The 16,195-nt window shown below is 40.2% G+C and overlaps 1 protein-coding gene across 1 annotated transcript in view; it reads right to left on the bottom strand.

Moving 5' to 3' along the window:
- Window positions 1-15,991, bottom strand: part of SEPTIN9 (septin 9) — a 186,904-nt gene extending 170,913 nt beyond the window's left edge. Inside the window, exon 1 of the mRNA XM_070937510.1 lies at window positions 15,676-15,991. Within this exon, the coding sequence (XP_070793611.1) occupies window positions 15,676-15,697 (22 nt within the window). The 5' untranslated portion in view covers window positions 15,698-15,991. The remainder of the gene's footprint in view (window positions 1-15,675) is intronic.
- Window positions 15,992-16,195: the final 204 nt, after the last annotated feature.

Raw genomic sequence — 16,195 nt, 5'->3', positions numbered from 1 at the left:
AGTCATGATTCTAAAAACAGGGTTTATTTTTTTCACAATAGTAAAACTGCTTCCATTTCTACTACTCTGAGTCCAGGATGCCCAACACTGCAAGAGAGATAACTGTTTCAATTATTCAAATGGTGATTAAACCATCAGTTTTTTGTTTTCCCCAGCCTAGCTTTCACTTTATAATTTCTCTACAGGGTGCTGCTTATCAGTTTACCCAAACATTCTTTCATAACTTCTGCATGCACAGTGCAGGCTCTGAAGTCATAAACATTCTGAATGCTGCCATTCAGGCCCAAGGCTTTTCCAGTTTGAAGAAGAAGAAAACATCCCCTTCTGCCCGTTACATTTCCACAAACCAGCTAGATTAGCCATTGACTCCACTTCAACACTGCCTGTGTGAAAGGTCAATACTCATTTCATATGAAACATAAACCCCAGCTATTCAACCTTACCCTGCCACTCTTCAGCTCCCATTGGCCACCTAATGATACAGGTGGTCCTCTATGGCCAAAAAACAAAATATGAGAAGTGGTTTTCTCTGAATTTGACCCAAATCTACATTCAGTGAAGAAAGGGCATTTCCAAAATAACTCTTCCATTCAGTAATATACATCTGTACACAGTTCCATTAAAAAAATAAGAAAGAACCTAAAAATTTCTGGTTTTTCTTGCCATATTTGTAAAATAAATAGGCAAAGAGATGTTTTAATCTTCTGGTATAGTGAATACAAAGCCATGTCTGTTGAGTACATCTGAAACACACTGTGCTTTGTCCACAGGCCAGAAGAGGCCCTGGGATTTAAAAGAGTTTGCCAAAGGTACATGAGTCAAGACACTGGCAGAGACCAAAGTGAACTCTTGACACTCTGTGACCCATTTATTGATGATCCTAAAGAATAACATGAGAAACCTCAATATTTGATTGAATATTTTCATTCTAGTATCTATGAGCCAGTTCAAATATTCTTTGACATTCCAAATTCTGTCTGGGGTTAGAATGCTATACAACATGGTTAAAAAATGATATTTGCAATCATAAGAAATGGAAGTGACCACCAATTTAGATGACTTGAGTAGATTATAAGATTACCAGTGATTGCTACTCATGACAATAGTTGTGGCCTGCTTGTGGCCGGTCAAAAGCCACCTTGGTTGGCCATTGTAGACAAAAGCAATGTCTGATAAGATGGCTCTTTGGTCACATCCAACAAAGCTCCCTTAGATCCTTATTTTAATGGATTCTATTATATCAAGGATGAGAGAGATTGATGGGGAGAAGACATGAAAGTGGAAAGATACATATTCAAGGTCACCTATCCACCAATTCCCCAAACAGAAACCAGTATCAAGTGACCAATGAATGGATTCAAAAAACAAGAAAGTCCTGGGACAGAAATCAAATGAATTAAATAACATAATCAAAACAATTACATGCTTTACTCTGAGGCCAAGTCCAAGCTTCAGCATGGCAAGAAAGCTAGACGTCAGCAGAAATGCAAAAAAAAGATGGATTATACTTTCCTTATGTCCTCCCCCTTACTGGAAAAACCCATGGACCTTTCAGATGCAGTCTGGCTGGATTAGCCATTTCCTTTCCACCACTGACTCAGTCCCCTCCAATCCTAACTAAGGGCATAAAAAGTTTCTTGTGCTCCATTATGCCCTTCAGGCCCCAAAGGGCCTGTGATCCTGAACCACACACTAAGGCAATGAGTCATCACGTGGACCATATACCACATGGGCTGGGAAAGAAAAGAGATTTCTCCTCTTGTCCTCCCTCCCTGGAAAATCCAGAAGTTCTCTAGCCTTCTCTACCTGCTTCTTCCTCCCCAGCTCTGGCTTCCAGACTTGACTTGACAACTGCACTATTTATATTTTCTGGCTTGCTAGAAGGTGGTTCCCAGCAGCGGACCTTCCCCAGTCTAGTTCAATTTTGAAAAGGCAAGCATCTGAAATAATGTAAAACTGAAAAAGTCCAGGGACACCTTTCCTGAAAGCTGAACTATTACTCACTTGAGAGTGAGGGATGGTCGTCTTGGATAGTCAGGACAAGGCCCGGATCAACCAAAGGGACTAGGAGGAGAGATGGAGGCAGAGCTGGGTGAAACAGCTGCTTCTGCAAAATGTAAGCTGGAGTATGAAGTCCGAGGGGGTAAAATGAAGCCCTCGGTCTTTGAAAGGAAAGGAATTGGGGTCTGAGCCTCCTGTAACGGGTGAAAGGGCATGAGAGACAGCACACAGAAGTACACGGTGTCCATTATTTGGAGCTGGAAACTTGAGGCTGAGTAAAGAAATTCATATTGTGATAAAATGTTTTAAGTCATTTGCATGAACATCTCCTCCACTTTCTCCTCTGCATTTACCCACATGTGGTCAATCACTCCACAGCAATTTAGAGTAGACATTTCTTTCATGGCTTGGGTTTCACACCCAAGTAAATTGCTATGGGAAATTTTTTCATAGGATACCCCAGAATTTACAGCAGTATTTTTGTGAACTAAACACAAGAGCAGCAGGAAAGGCCCCTTTAGGATAGTAAACCCCGAGTCTAGGGGTTGATGCAACAAAGGTATGCTAACATCTTCAATATCCTCTGAAGGTTCTCCAGATTCACACAACTCCCATCAGTTGCATGCTGTCTTAGAGAGATGGGGACTGTAACACTTCCAGTGATGGGAGAAGGCTGTTATAATCAGTGCTGTCTTTCCTGCTATGCAGGCAGTCTTCAACTTACAACCATTTTAACTAAACCTTTGAAGTGACAAAGCCACTGAAAAAAAATGACTTACAATTGGTCCTCACATTTACAATTGTTGCAGCATCCCCATGGTCATGTCATCAAAATATTTTGGGCACTTGGCAACTGGCACGTATTTACAATGGTTGCAGAGGAGTGATTTGCTTAACAACTGTGGGGAAAAGGTCAATAAAATCAGGCATGGCTCACTTAACAACTGTCTTGCTTAGCATCAGAAATTCTGGTCCCAATTCTGGTTTTAAGTGGAGGACTACCTGGACTTCCCATGAATATCTAGTCATGGGGCTCTGAAATAAACAAATAAAAAACAAACAAAAACCTGGTATACAGAATACATTTTCATTTTTACAAAGCCTTGGGCTTAGACCAGGATTCTGGCCAGTGATTTCCCATTTTCTGCTTTCTCTGCCCTTCCCCCAAAGCCTCCAAGGCAGAGGAATAATTGCAAACATACTTACGGCTGGAATGGCCATAGAGAACCCTGCCTGGATCCCTTCCCCCTCCTTCCCACCTAATCACATTTCATTGTGTTAACATGATATGGGCCCTCTTTATCCTGCTGCCAACATCGCAAATGCACTGCAGTTGGACGGGGGAGAAAAATACACAGCTTCAGACCCTGAAATACCCTTAGTGAACTCTCACACACATACGCCAAAGGCAGAAAGAAATCCCAGTATAACGATCAGTCTCACAAACACTATATAAGGACAAAGGAAAAACAAGAGGCTGATAATGACATTCATCAGGCAGCACACACAGACACAAACTCCCATTTTTAAAATCACATCTGCCCTAGGCTGGAAAGAAAAGGGGGAAAAAAAAGAAATAAATATGTGTAGGGGGAATTTTTCCACAAATGGGGCGGGGAAAGAGGGGGCTGAACTGTCAGATGCAACACACCGTGAGTTATTTATCCGGTATTGGTGTTTACGTGCCCTCAGCAGGAAAAGCATAGATAAGAAAACATACATTATTGATGTAATTTGTTTAGGTTGCAAAAGGCATCTTTCCTTGATTCACAGCTTTGATTTCTTTCTACAGAAAGCATGATTACACTATGGGTCTTTGTGCTGCTCTCTTTCCCATGGCTTAATGAGCAATCTGCTGCTCTTTCGGGGGTTTGTCACACTGCCCAAATTTGAGCCACATTAGCAACCCTTTTTGATTAGGCAAGTGCTTGCTTGATTCAGTAAACCCAGGGACTCTAATCTGTCATTTCTGTAAAAGTTGCTGATGTTTTGTATACGGCAAGAAAATATTTTGATTGACAAACATTAATAATTAAAAATGAAGGAGGGAGGGAGGGAGGGAGGGAGGGAGGAAGGAAGGAAGGAAGGAAGGAAGGAAGGAAGGAAGGAAGGAAGGAAGGAAGGAAGGAAGGAAGGAAGTCAAATCACCTCCACTATTGCATTACATATAAGCCAATATTTCAGAATAGGGAAAAGGGACATGTGCCAAATATTATTCACTATTCTCTCTCTCTCTCTCTCTCTCTCTCTCTCTCTCTCTCTCTCTCTCTCTCTCTCTCTCTCACACACACACACACACACACACACACACACACACACTCAACCTCAGTATTTGTTTGTTCTTCAAGCCCTCAAGGTACCTTCAAAAGTATAACCAAGCAAGCCTTCAAATAACTCACCTTGTAAGGATACCGTTAATTGTTCATTTCTAGAAGGTTGCAAGGGTTATATTCCAAGGTTGAGGAGGCCAAAGTTGCTCCCTTTTGTAAAAAACTTTTCCAACATCAATAAAAATGCTAGTTACATATCGTTTTCCTCTACTCTACTATGCAAAGGATGCAAAGGGGATTAGACTTGGCATGACTTCTGAGAAATGAGTTACATTAAACCCTGTGCAGTTTATTCTTAGGAAAGCAAGTATAATGGCCTCTTGCAGATAATTAAGTAATAACCTGCCCTATTAATTATGCAACTTCTTCCAATCTCTCCTCATTTTCTTTTTGGCCAAGACAAAACCATCTATGGAAGCCCCCCACCCCCACCCCCCGAGAGTTGTGAGATAGATTGCAATTCTATACATACTTACCTAGCTGCAAGTCCAGTGAAATTCAATGAGGCTTGCTTATCCAGGTAAAAGGCCAGAAAGATAATAGGCTAAGATTGCAGTCCTTAAACAGAATGAAACAATGCAAGCAGAATCTGACCGCAGTTTTAAAACAAAACAAAAATGCCTTCTCTACTTCCCTTCCACTCTGTCCTGACAAGTGGGTTATCAAGTAATAGGTAAGTGAAGCGTTATCAGGACAAAACATATTTCTTTGTTTTTGTAACTCAGATTATCAATTGGTGACAATAATGTCGCCTTTATCAAAGATAGCTAGTGTCAGACACAAATCTCTCTGCATTAACCATTGCTCAAGCAAATAGTAAATTTGAAACTGGGATACAATGGGAGCCATAAACTGCGTACAGGAGGCAATTAACCAGGGTTGTTTATTTACCACAATTAGGTTGACTTTGCCCTTAATTCATTACAAAAGGATCACAAGTCCAACAAGATAAATCTTCCACTGATAATGTGCATAAAATGAGGAAATCTAGATGTTCCCTATTGGGAGGTGGGTAGGAGAGAAATAGGGCTAGTACATGTAGTCCTAGATTTACAACAGTTCATTTAGTGAATCTTCAAACAACAGCATTGAAAAAAGTGACGTTGTGTGTGACCATTTTTCATTGACCATTGTAGCACCCTGATGGTTGTGTGATCAAAATTCAGACGCTTGGTAACTGACTCATATTTATGACCGTTGCAGTGTCCCGGGGTCACGTGATCAACTTTTGCGAACTCCTGATCAGCAAAATCAATGGGGAAGCCAGATTCACTTAGCAAACGTGTTACTAACTTAAAACTGCAGTGACTCACTTAAGAACTGTGGCAAGAAAGACCATTAAATGGAGCAAAACTCACTTAACAAATGTCTCCCTTAGCAACAGAAATGTTGGGCTCAATTGTGGTCGTACGTTGAGGACTACTTGTATCAAACAGCTGATCCTAGAAACTCTACGGTGGTTTTGTAGATCCCATGACCACATTTTCTTGGAAATAATAAAGGACAAACCTGAAAAGTGGACAAATCTAAAAGAGGTTCATATGATCATTGTAGTGATAGAGTCCTGTTTAGGGGAGTTTTCTCTAAATATTATTGTGCTTAGGTTCATCTTTTGAAATGACAGTCATCTCCAAAGGTTAGTAAGCCTGCAAGCACTGAAAGGCTAATCTAGGGCATTATAGCAGTTCCTGAAGCAAAAAGGGAAATAATCTCTCCTTCCATTCCACTTGAATGAGACAATTGGATTAAATTTACTTCAGCACTAGGCATGGGATAAAATTCTCCATCCTTTCCTGTAAGAAATGTCAAGCCAACTAGCCTAGGAAAACTATGCAGTGCAGTTTTTCCTCAAAGGGAGCGGAGTGGCTAGGTAGCTCCAGTGAGTTGCCTGCAGTTGCTGCTACTGCTGCCCAGTGTCTACCTCTGGGAGAAGTTCTCTCATTTTGCCTAACAATTGGCCAGGGCCAAGTGTGGAAAAATCCCCACCAGGTCTGTGGTTCAGCTTTGGCAGCTACTATGTCTGAGTCAGAGCCAAATTGGCTCAATACTCTGGGGCTCCAGCGCAGAAGGATTTAAGCTTTGACAGATGTGATGTGCTCAAGATGGAGAGCTCACTATAGCTTGGATGCCTCTTTCACTCCCTCCCTTCCAGACATAATTACAATTGCATAGGCTTTTTTGTATAGCGGTGCATTCAGTACAAAAGGGCAACACATACTTAAGAACTTACTGTGTATGGAAAGACTCCCATGACCACAGCTTGTCCAGGTGGCATAAAAAAGAGAAGCCTGTTTCTGTAAAAATATTTATTTCTACAAACTCCGGGGCCCAACTGTTTGATGAAGAGGAAATAATTGCAAGGATATGGCAGTTATTCTGTATTAGGGTTAGGGCCTCCATGTGATGTTTAGTTGCCATCTGTCCAGAATAAGGGAGAAAATACAACTTTAACCCTGGAAGAGGTAAATTCTACCAAGCTTGTCTTGCTCATGGGCTGAGATCAAGTGAAGATGACACCGTGCAGATATGATAGGGAAAACAATTGTTGCCGGGACCAGTTTGTTCCATGGTTAAAGTTCAAATGGGGAAATATCCTTAAGGTACTTTCTTCCCTTATTCCAATGTTGTGTGAGAGCAACTCTCTGGGGCATAAAATTTGTTAAGCTTTGCTGCTTTGGAAGGAAGACAAACAACTGCAATGATCTGAAGCAGATATAGGCAGGGTAGGCATCAGCAATGAGGATTGCCAATTTAATGCCAGTATATTTTTCTGTTGACTCAAGAATGTGTGGAGAAAACTTCATTTTGGTGGTAGGAAAGGGCTATAAGCGAGTCCTGTTGGGACTTCTTAGTGAGAAATGGGAAGTTAGTATATCTGTGGTCTACCATAGGTATTGCCAATCTTTTTCTACAGAAGCATATCTGCGGATAACTGCCAGGCTCATGATCATTCTTGGAAATAAAGAATATATTTGGGTGGTGGTAGCATGCTTGTTCCTAAAATCTGTATGTGGAACATACAGTATAGAAGATATTGGGGGATGATGGAAATCCAAGTCTCAATAAAGGTCTGGAAATTCTGTGGTTTCCCAAAATGCTGATATTTTCCCACAAAGCTCTTCCATAGCCCTTTTATATTCCCAGCAATGGCATTTCTATCTTCAGTCTTGTAATAGTTATCTTTTAGCTTTGCCTATCCACTGCATAGGAAGAAGGAGAAGTGTTTGATGGCACATCTCTTGCAATTACATGGGATTATTTAAAGTTACTAGAAATTTGTTTTTCGAAAATCTAGGCACACATCATTTTCACTACATAAAATATTTCCACTCAACCTCTTTAATTCAAAAATGCAGACCGAAATGTTCTCACATCAACTATCGTGCCCAATGAAATGGTCATTAGATTATCTCATCTATGCAACTGAATTATGGGTCATCAACCACATCTAGCTGCAAAGGCATAATGCAATCACTCATGTCCTGCCATATTTTTAAAAAGTCTTGATGAATCAGCCTATACCTTACCACAAATTATGTGCTTTTACAGAAAAGCAATTCGCAAGTACTAAGAACCTATGATATCACAAATAAGGAACAGGCAAAAGTTGATGAATCATAAACCCTTTAAAATGTAATGCTTTACCTGTGTTTTTTCTACAAAGCAAAAGGCGAGAGGGAGAAGCATGTTCTCCAGATTAAAAAAAAAACTTTGAAACTGTAATATAACAATACCCTTGAATAACTTTGAATTTTCAGAATGGTTCACACAATCAGAAGTAGAATTAGACTTTTCCACACATTAATTCCACATGTAAATTGAATTCCAGGGACCAGATTTTTCCCAGGAGTCCTATGCTCCAATTTCCATCTAGCCATTCAGTGCAAATACAGCTGTCTGGATAAAGACTGTTCTATGGAAGGTACAATCCTCCATGCTTAAGATCAACATCAAATGGATAGACCACTGCAGAGCTGAATAGGTGTAAGAATTACTTTCAAAGATTCTGCTGAAACCATAGAGGTCAAGGGGCAAAGCCAGAGAGCTTAACTTTCACACAAGTTCTCTTCATAGGGAGAAGCTGAGTAGAACTAGAGAGTTGCTGGCAAAGGTGCTGCAAGTTATTCTAGTGGCTAGTACTAAACCGCTGCTTATTAAATAAGCCCCAATTGTATAATTAACATTAACATTTCTGAATTAAAAAAAAAAAACCTGGCATACTGTAGCCTGCAATCATTAGAAGTACTGCACATCATAGAACTGTATCCAATATTAAGTTCTAAAAGTTCTAAGATTCCAAGCCCAATATTTTAGTCAATGCTTTAGTTGCTCTGTTACACCACTTCTCAAACCCTAGAGAGCCTGTGGTTCTAATGAAAATAGGTAAATACCCATTAGGTTCTTCAGAGCCATGACACTGGGGGATAGTGGTAAAATCTTTAAAATAAAGGCTCCCTGGCAACCCTGATGTAGACAGGACAAGCTTACTCCATTGTATGACTCAGGAGTGGACTGACTGAGGAATGCTTTGAAGTGGTTCAAACCAAGAGAGGCAGAGTTTGAAAATGAGAAAGTCAAAAATACATCACAGTTGCTCTGCAGCACACCATATGCCTTAATTTGTCCCCATCTCTGAAATATCACAGAAAGGCCAAACAAACCCAAATCTTTGGTTTGCTTCCAATTTGGTTTTGTCCTTTCCAAGCGCACACCATCCCAAAGGCCATATAGTCTTTAAAGAAGCAAATGGAACAACAAAGCATATAAAATGAAAGTGCCTCTCCGGTGATCTGTAGGGCACTCTTCTCAAGAATAGAATAGAATAGAATAGAATAGAATAGAATAGAATAGAATAGAATAGAATAGAATAGAATAGAATAGAATAGAATAGAATAGAATTAGAATTAGAATTAGAATTAGAATTAGAATTAGAATGTAGAGTAGAGTAGAGCAGAATAGGAACAGGAACAGGAACAGGAACAGGAACAGGAACAGGAACAGAACAGGAGAGAACAGAACAGAACAGAATTTTTTATTGGCCAAGTGTGATTGTGCACACAAGGAATTTGTCTTGGTGCATATGCTCTCAGTATACATAAAAGAAAAGATACGTTCAACAAGAATTATAAGGTATAACACTTAATGATAGTCATAGAGTACAAATAAGCAATCAAATTGTATTAGGAAACAATCAATATAAATCATAAGGATACTAGCAACAAGGTTACAGTCATGCAGTCATAAGTGGGAGGAGATGGGTGATAGGAAACATAAATAAAACAGAAGATCATACAAATGTCCAAAGAAATTATAGATGGTATAGGGTTTCCTGCTTGAGCAGAGGGTGGACTAGAAGACCTCCAAGGTCCCTTCCAACTTTGTTATTCTGTTAAATCACCCAAGCATACTTTGTTTTAAGCCACAATCCAATATGGAATGAGTGAAACTTAGTACTAAAATATGTGGTGGAGGAAGGTGTGCTGTGGTGGCCCAGTGGTTAGAAGGCAATATTGCAGGTTAACTCTGCCCACAGGCAAGAGTTTGATCCTGATGGCTGAAAGTTGACTCAATTTTCCATTCTTCCAAGGTCAATAAAAAGAGGACCCAGGTAGTTGGGGGCAATATGCTGACCGCTCAGAGATGGCTATAAAGCACCATGAGCGGTATATAAATCTAAATGCTATTGCTACCTTTAGAAAGAGCAGGAAACGCCTGTGTGAAATCTTGGAGAATAACTACAATGAAAAACTACTGACCTGGTCCTCAGCATGTCAGTGTGCTAAAATTAGTCCCATCACCTAAACAGCAAAACATGCCAAAATTGTGCTTGTAGAGCAGGACAGATTCAAGAAACTACAAACAGTTGGTCTTATTTTTCCAAGGAACATTTCTGCACTGGTTTGCTCTTAAGAATCACAGCACACATATGATAAAGGCATCCTAATACAAGATTAATGTTTGGAGCCAAATTGCCCACACCTGGGCCATCTTATGGCCAGCAAGGTCACATTTCATTTGCAATTTGCAAACTTACTATTTCTCTCATTCAGAGCAAAAAAAAACTAAAGCTGTCATGGAGTGGATACTGTTTTCTATATGTCAATATCCAAAATTACATCTCAGTTTCAGATAACCATACTAAATGAAACAGGGAGACGCTGAATCTCTCTCTTACAGGTTTGTGCTTGTTTACCAGTTGCACAAGACTGCACTTCCCTTAAAAGAGCAAGTTCACAAACTGGGAGTTCCTTGATTCTCAGATAGTACTGAATTTGCAAGTGGAAGTTGTGGAGAGAGTATCTTGAGACTGATGGATTATTATATCTCTTGGCTGCTATTTATTTTTAATTTCTTTTTTTGCATTGTATTTTAACTGCTTTGTTTTATGATTGTTCGCCACCCAGAGTCACTGGTTTGAGATGGATGGCTATACAAATTGAGTAAAATAATAGAGGCTTGTGTGCCAGCTGTGATCCTTCCCAAATGAATATTTGGTGACGGTGATCTTTCTCTTGGTTACATCCTGACTTCCCTACTGTAATATGCTCTATATGGGGTTAACTTGTAAAAAAAAAAAATCTGGAGTGTGAAATTGTACAAAATTATTTATTGCTACTAAACACTAAAATATACCATTAAAAACATTTAACATATGAAACACTAAGTAATCTACCATGACAATTTCACTCACTGGGTAAACTAAATTTCCAAAACATCTCCAAAATCATTCCTGAAGGGTCAAGTTTTTACTGTCCTTTGAAAGCTTAATAATGTAAAGAGTACTAGAAGTAAACTGTTCCATAAATGGAAGGCCATCACCAAGTAGGCTTACTCCCTAGATCCCAATGCTATTTTCTTAAAGGGATCCTCAGCAAACCCTCTCTTCCTAATCTCCATGGGTGGTAAATTTTAATATAGAGAATTTAACATATATATATCTGGCTCCTAAGCCACTAAGAGCTTTAGAGGTGACAGCCAGCATCTTAATTGCACTGGGAGACTAAGTGGCAACCAATGTAGTTCCCAAAGTGGCATGTTACCTGAGAAATTTTCGAACTTTCCATTACCATATGGACTACTTGTGCCAATTGAAGCTTCTATATGATGTCAAGGTCTTCAGGGACATGTAGAGTAATCACCCCATGTAGAGTGAAGTGAAATATTGAAAAGGGCATGAGTTATCATGCCCAAAGTTTCAAAATCCAGAAATGACTACAATAGGCACATAAGATGCAATTGTATTAACTCTCTCCTGCTACAACTTCAACTTGCTAACAAATTAAAAGAATCACATGAAGACTGTACTGAAATACTTAGTTCTTTCCTGAGCAGACTGTTTAATTGACTCCTGATATGGATCTAAGGAGATACTTCTGCTGTCGAAGGTGTTTGATCTGGCACTAGGAGAATGTGGCCTTATTTCTGGCTAGGAAAAGCATTAGAGGACCAATTCTCTAAGCATTTCAAAAATCTGTAAATCTCTCTCTTTTTCAGCAAGATTTTAACAATTATTTGACCACGCTATTCATAGCATTTATTTTCACTTGTATGACATTAAGTTCAGTTAGCCATCTTGAGTAGTCATCTAAGCAAAAGAATGAGTGAATGAAGGCTTCATGATTTCTTAAATATTTCACAATGTCTTTGGAGATTACGGCCGCAGTACTATGAACTGGTGCATTATTTATACAGCTCCTCTGTGTGGTGAACCAGTGAACTGAACTTTTTGGTGAAATATTTCTACGCCTTTCCTGGACTGATTCTGGCTATGCAGATTAGTCATCAGATTCTTTTTTTTTTTTATTTTTTAAAATTTTTATTAATTTAAGAAACCACATAATACATTTATAAATGCAAGTAAAACAATTTACAACAAACATCATCTTTATAACATCTACCTATAATATCTGAATTGTTACAATATCAATATCCTATATTCTTCAATATACAATATTTCTATTGAACAGAAAAATTCAGTTTTAATATAAATTAGGTAATATAATTATGTAATATCTGAAACTCTGAAACATTCCTCTTACATTAGCATTACTGATTTGCAGGACTGTATATAGGACGTGATTCTAAATAGGTGCTATGGCATGTGCCTTAAAGAGGCAACTGTCTACAATTAAATTAGCCACATCTTTTTTCCCAGATTTGCTTTGGTACCTAATGCAACTGTCATGTGATTCTGAGAGAAGAGGTTTTTGCTTTTGAAGTGTATATGCTCCTTCTGTTCCGAAGCATATTTTTAGATCCGAAGCTGATTCATTATTCAGACCTCCTAATTTGTCATTAGTCCTAGTTCAGACTTCCTATCTTGTCTGCTATTGCTAATTTACTCTTCAGATTACTAAAGATTACTGACTACTGACTCATTCCATAGCTCCTCATTCCTTGTTTATCCCATCCATGATTCAGTCCTAACAGACAAGCATGTAGTAGAATACTAATAGGGTTCCTAATAGGAGGTGCTTAGATTAATAACTCTCCCTCACAAATGATGGTCCAGAGTAACAGCTAACGAAAGGATAGCAAACAGCCCCAAGCTCAGTACCTTAATTTTTTGGAGGGCAGCTATGGCTGACGATGCTTATTTTTCAAGATATTTTCCAAACATGGAGTGGAAATATAGAGGTATAGAAATATCTGCACTATTGTTTCAATAGAATCTGATCAACACAAAGGCATTTAAAAAATTAAAGCAGGCGCCAGTCTTTGGAGGTCATACAAACAAATGCTATCTATTGCAGATCCTTGTATTTTATTAAACAACTTCATTTGTGGAGTGTGGGTCACAATGAAGAGCCTTGGTGGCGCAGTGGTTAGAATGCAGTACTGCAGGGCTAACTCACTGCTTCACTCCACGAGTTCAATCCTAACCGGTTCCAAGGTTGACTCAGCCTTCCATTCTTCTGAGGTTGGTAAAACGAGGACCCAGATTGTTGGGATCAATATGCTGACTCTGTAAACCGCTTAGAGAGGGCTATAAAAGCACTGTGAAGCAGTATATAAGTCTAAGTGCTATTGCTAATGCTGAAACATTTATGGTTACAGCTTTATTTATATTTTGTACAATTTTATACTTTTGCAAATTGGCAGAACAGGATTTATAATGCCTTCCTGAAGATGAAAGCATATAGGAAAAAAACCCCCCACAAAATAGGATATTTAATACGAGGCGTATTTACCACATAGGACTACTTAATTCTCCCTAGTACTTTGAAAGAGGGAGAAAGGTTAAAGTAAGATGGTAGCTAATCAATTTAGTGTTGTTTTTTTTCTTAGTCTGATATGCTAGCTGGGAATTTTGGGAGTTGCAGTCCAGGACATATTAGACATTGGAGAATGGAAGAGGTTTATTGGATGTATTACTGCTGCCTAAATCAGAAAGAAAAGTAGTGTTCTCTTAAACAATAAGCCTGCTGTTAGAGCCATGTAAATGTGCAACTCAAACTTTGTTCTTCTTCCACAGAGCCCAGATTAGACCAGGGCTGAGTTCACTTTTCCTTTGCCACTGTTGCACTCCACCCTTGCTTGGTGGTTTCCTCTAGAACATGTGGTTTTGCTTCCAGTGTGAGTACCAAGCAAAGTTAGCAACGCCCAGGAGAGTTGAATGGCTTCCCAACTCCTGTTTTCACCCATGCAGGGAAAAAGACAGGTTTTGAAAACTGGAGGGAGACAGACAGAACATTGCCTACCCTGCCATCGAATGCATCTCAAAGGTAAGTTGATTACAAATCATTGGAAACAGTAAACAGTAACAGAGTTGGAAGGGACCTTGGAGGTCATCTAGTCCAACCTCCTGCTCACGCAGGAGACCTATACTAGGGATTCAAACCACCGAACTGCCGACCTTTCTGATTGACAAGCTCAGCATCTTAGCCACTGAACCACCTAGCCAGGCAAGGTGTAGCGTCTTCATCCGGAAGAAGAGAGCAGGAGCTTTCCTCAACAGCAATTAAGTGGCAGAATTAAAGGCTGTTTTTTTGACTTATTTTCTTGCTAATCCAGGCTAACTCTCCTACTGCGGTTCCCCCCAACAATGGTTGCGTTGTTTAATGACTGAGGAACCAGCAGCAGACTCTCTCCCTTGAGGCATTGGCCCTGATATGGGCGCAGCCATGTTGAATATTGATTACAGTCCCAAGTTCTATTCTCTAGACAGAGCTGAGGGATCACACCTAAGGCTACTTGGTAAATGCAGGGAAATAATGAGACGTGAGCAACAAAACATCTCCGGCTGTTATCTGCTGTGTCACATGAATTCCATCCCTTAACTCTGTTGTTTACAGGTAAGGTATTTTTAAGACCTCAAGAGACCAGCTCAGAGATTCTTTCAAAGATACTAACTGCTAAAAGTATTGCAAAAACAGACGTCTCATAAACCTGCCATCAGTCCGGGGCTGAAAAATAATGAACAAAGTAGCTTCAAGGCTCTCAGGGAGAGTCAATAGCTGGTTATTGTGTCTACAGTGGTGACAGATACACAGTGGGCCCATTGTGAGTGTCTTCTTTTACTTAGCAATCAATTTACACCTTGTCTCCAGCAAGTGGACCTCTGTGGAGAATGGTGGTTTCTCAGGCACACGCCATTAGCAGAAAAGCACCATGTCAAATATACTTGATGATGAAATACAGAGCCCAAGGGCAGCAACCTTCTCGTATAATGTTTCCTACCCAGGGAACATGCATATATCCAGGATACTCACTCTCCCCTAGCAACCATGCCCCTCTTGTTTATCAGCCAATCCTCCCTGAAGCAATATAAACATCTCCAGAGGACAAAGGAGTAGGCGGGAGAGCTTCTGCCTTTCACACAAGTTTTGGCATGAAAGCCAGTGCTAAACCACAACACACAGGCAAACAAAACAAGCAGCCAACTTCCAGGACATAAAGCCATCCTTGAGCCACCAGCTGGGATAGGCTTTCCCACTCCTCCCACTCCCAAATTCCACCAAGCCCCCCCCCACCTCCAAACTGTCAAAGTTCATGCAAAGATGTTCCAAAAGGTCCATTCCTTTCTCTGGCAGAAGGGGAAAAGCCAAAAAACAAAAAACAAAAAAACACCTGAAGGAAGCACCAATAGGATCCAGAAGCCCAACACTGCCTTTGACCTGTGGTGGGACTCCTGCAGCAGCATCTACTTTGAGACCATTCAGGAGAGGGAAAGGAGAGTAGAGCTAAACCAAGGTCATCCGGGATTGTGGCCGAAATGCCACAAGAGTTGTGCTGAGATTTTTTTTCCAATACAGCCAAAACCACAGGAGGGGTGAATGGGGAGAAAGGCAGGAAGGAGGCACCACGTCTACATAGCCATAGCCAAACTATTCCAGCCACTCACCTGTAATCCGGTCCCTGTCCATGACTGGGAAATAGATTTAGCATCCACGTGTCCCGAAGTGTATTTAATTACTTTCCCTGCTGCTGCTTTTTTTTTTTTTTTTTTCCCTCTTCGTCAAAACCAAGCTAAACAAACGTCCCCCAGTCGAATTTCTTCAATGGGTTGCAATCGCGAGTGCCTTCCAGATTACCACATTTCCGTGCGCGGATCAGACGTTTCTGCTCCTAGCTGAAGCAGCTTTGTATCATTGAAAGAAAATGAGCGAAAAAAGAGAGATGCCAGAAGCATGACCCAGAAAAAAAAAAAAAAATCGGAACGCAATTTCTCTTCCACCACCACCCTATTTCTCTCCCCCCCCACCCCAACCAAAAATATATTCCGCCACGTGCAGGACTACTGAGAAACCCAATTCCCCCGCAAGACTCTCTTAAAGGCACAGCGCAAGCACTGCCTCCGGGACAACGCGGCTCGCTCGACTTGTCATTTAATAATCTGCCGGAAGGCGCTCGGCAAACTCGGC

This window comes from Pituophis catenifer, unplaced genomic scaffold (genome assembly GCF_029215685.1).
Source record: "Pituophis catenifer annectens isolate HBS135680 unplaced genomic scaffold, rPitCat1.0.hap2 SCAF_2, whole genome shotgun sequence".
Taxonomy (NCBI): Eukaryota; Metazoa; Chordata; class Lepidosauria; order Squamata; family Colubridae; genus Pituophis; species Pituophis catenifer.
Note: the sequence above shows the minus strand (reverse complement) of the source record. Positions and strands in the feature narration are given on the sequence as shown.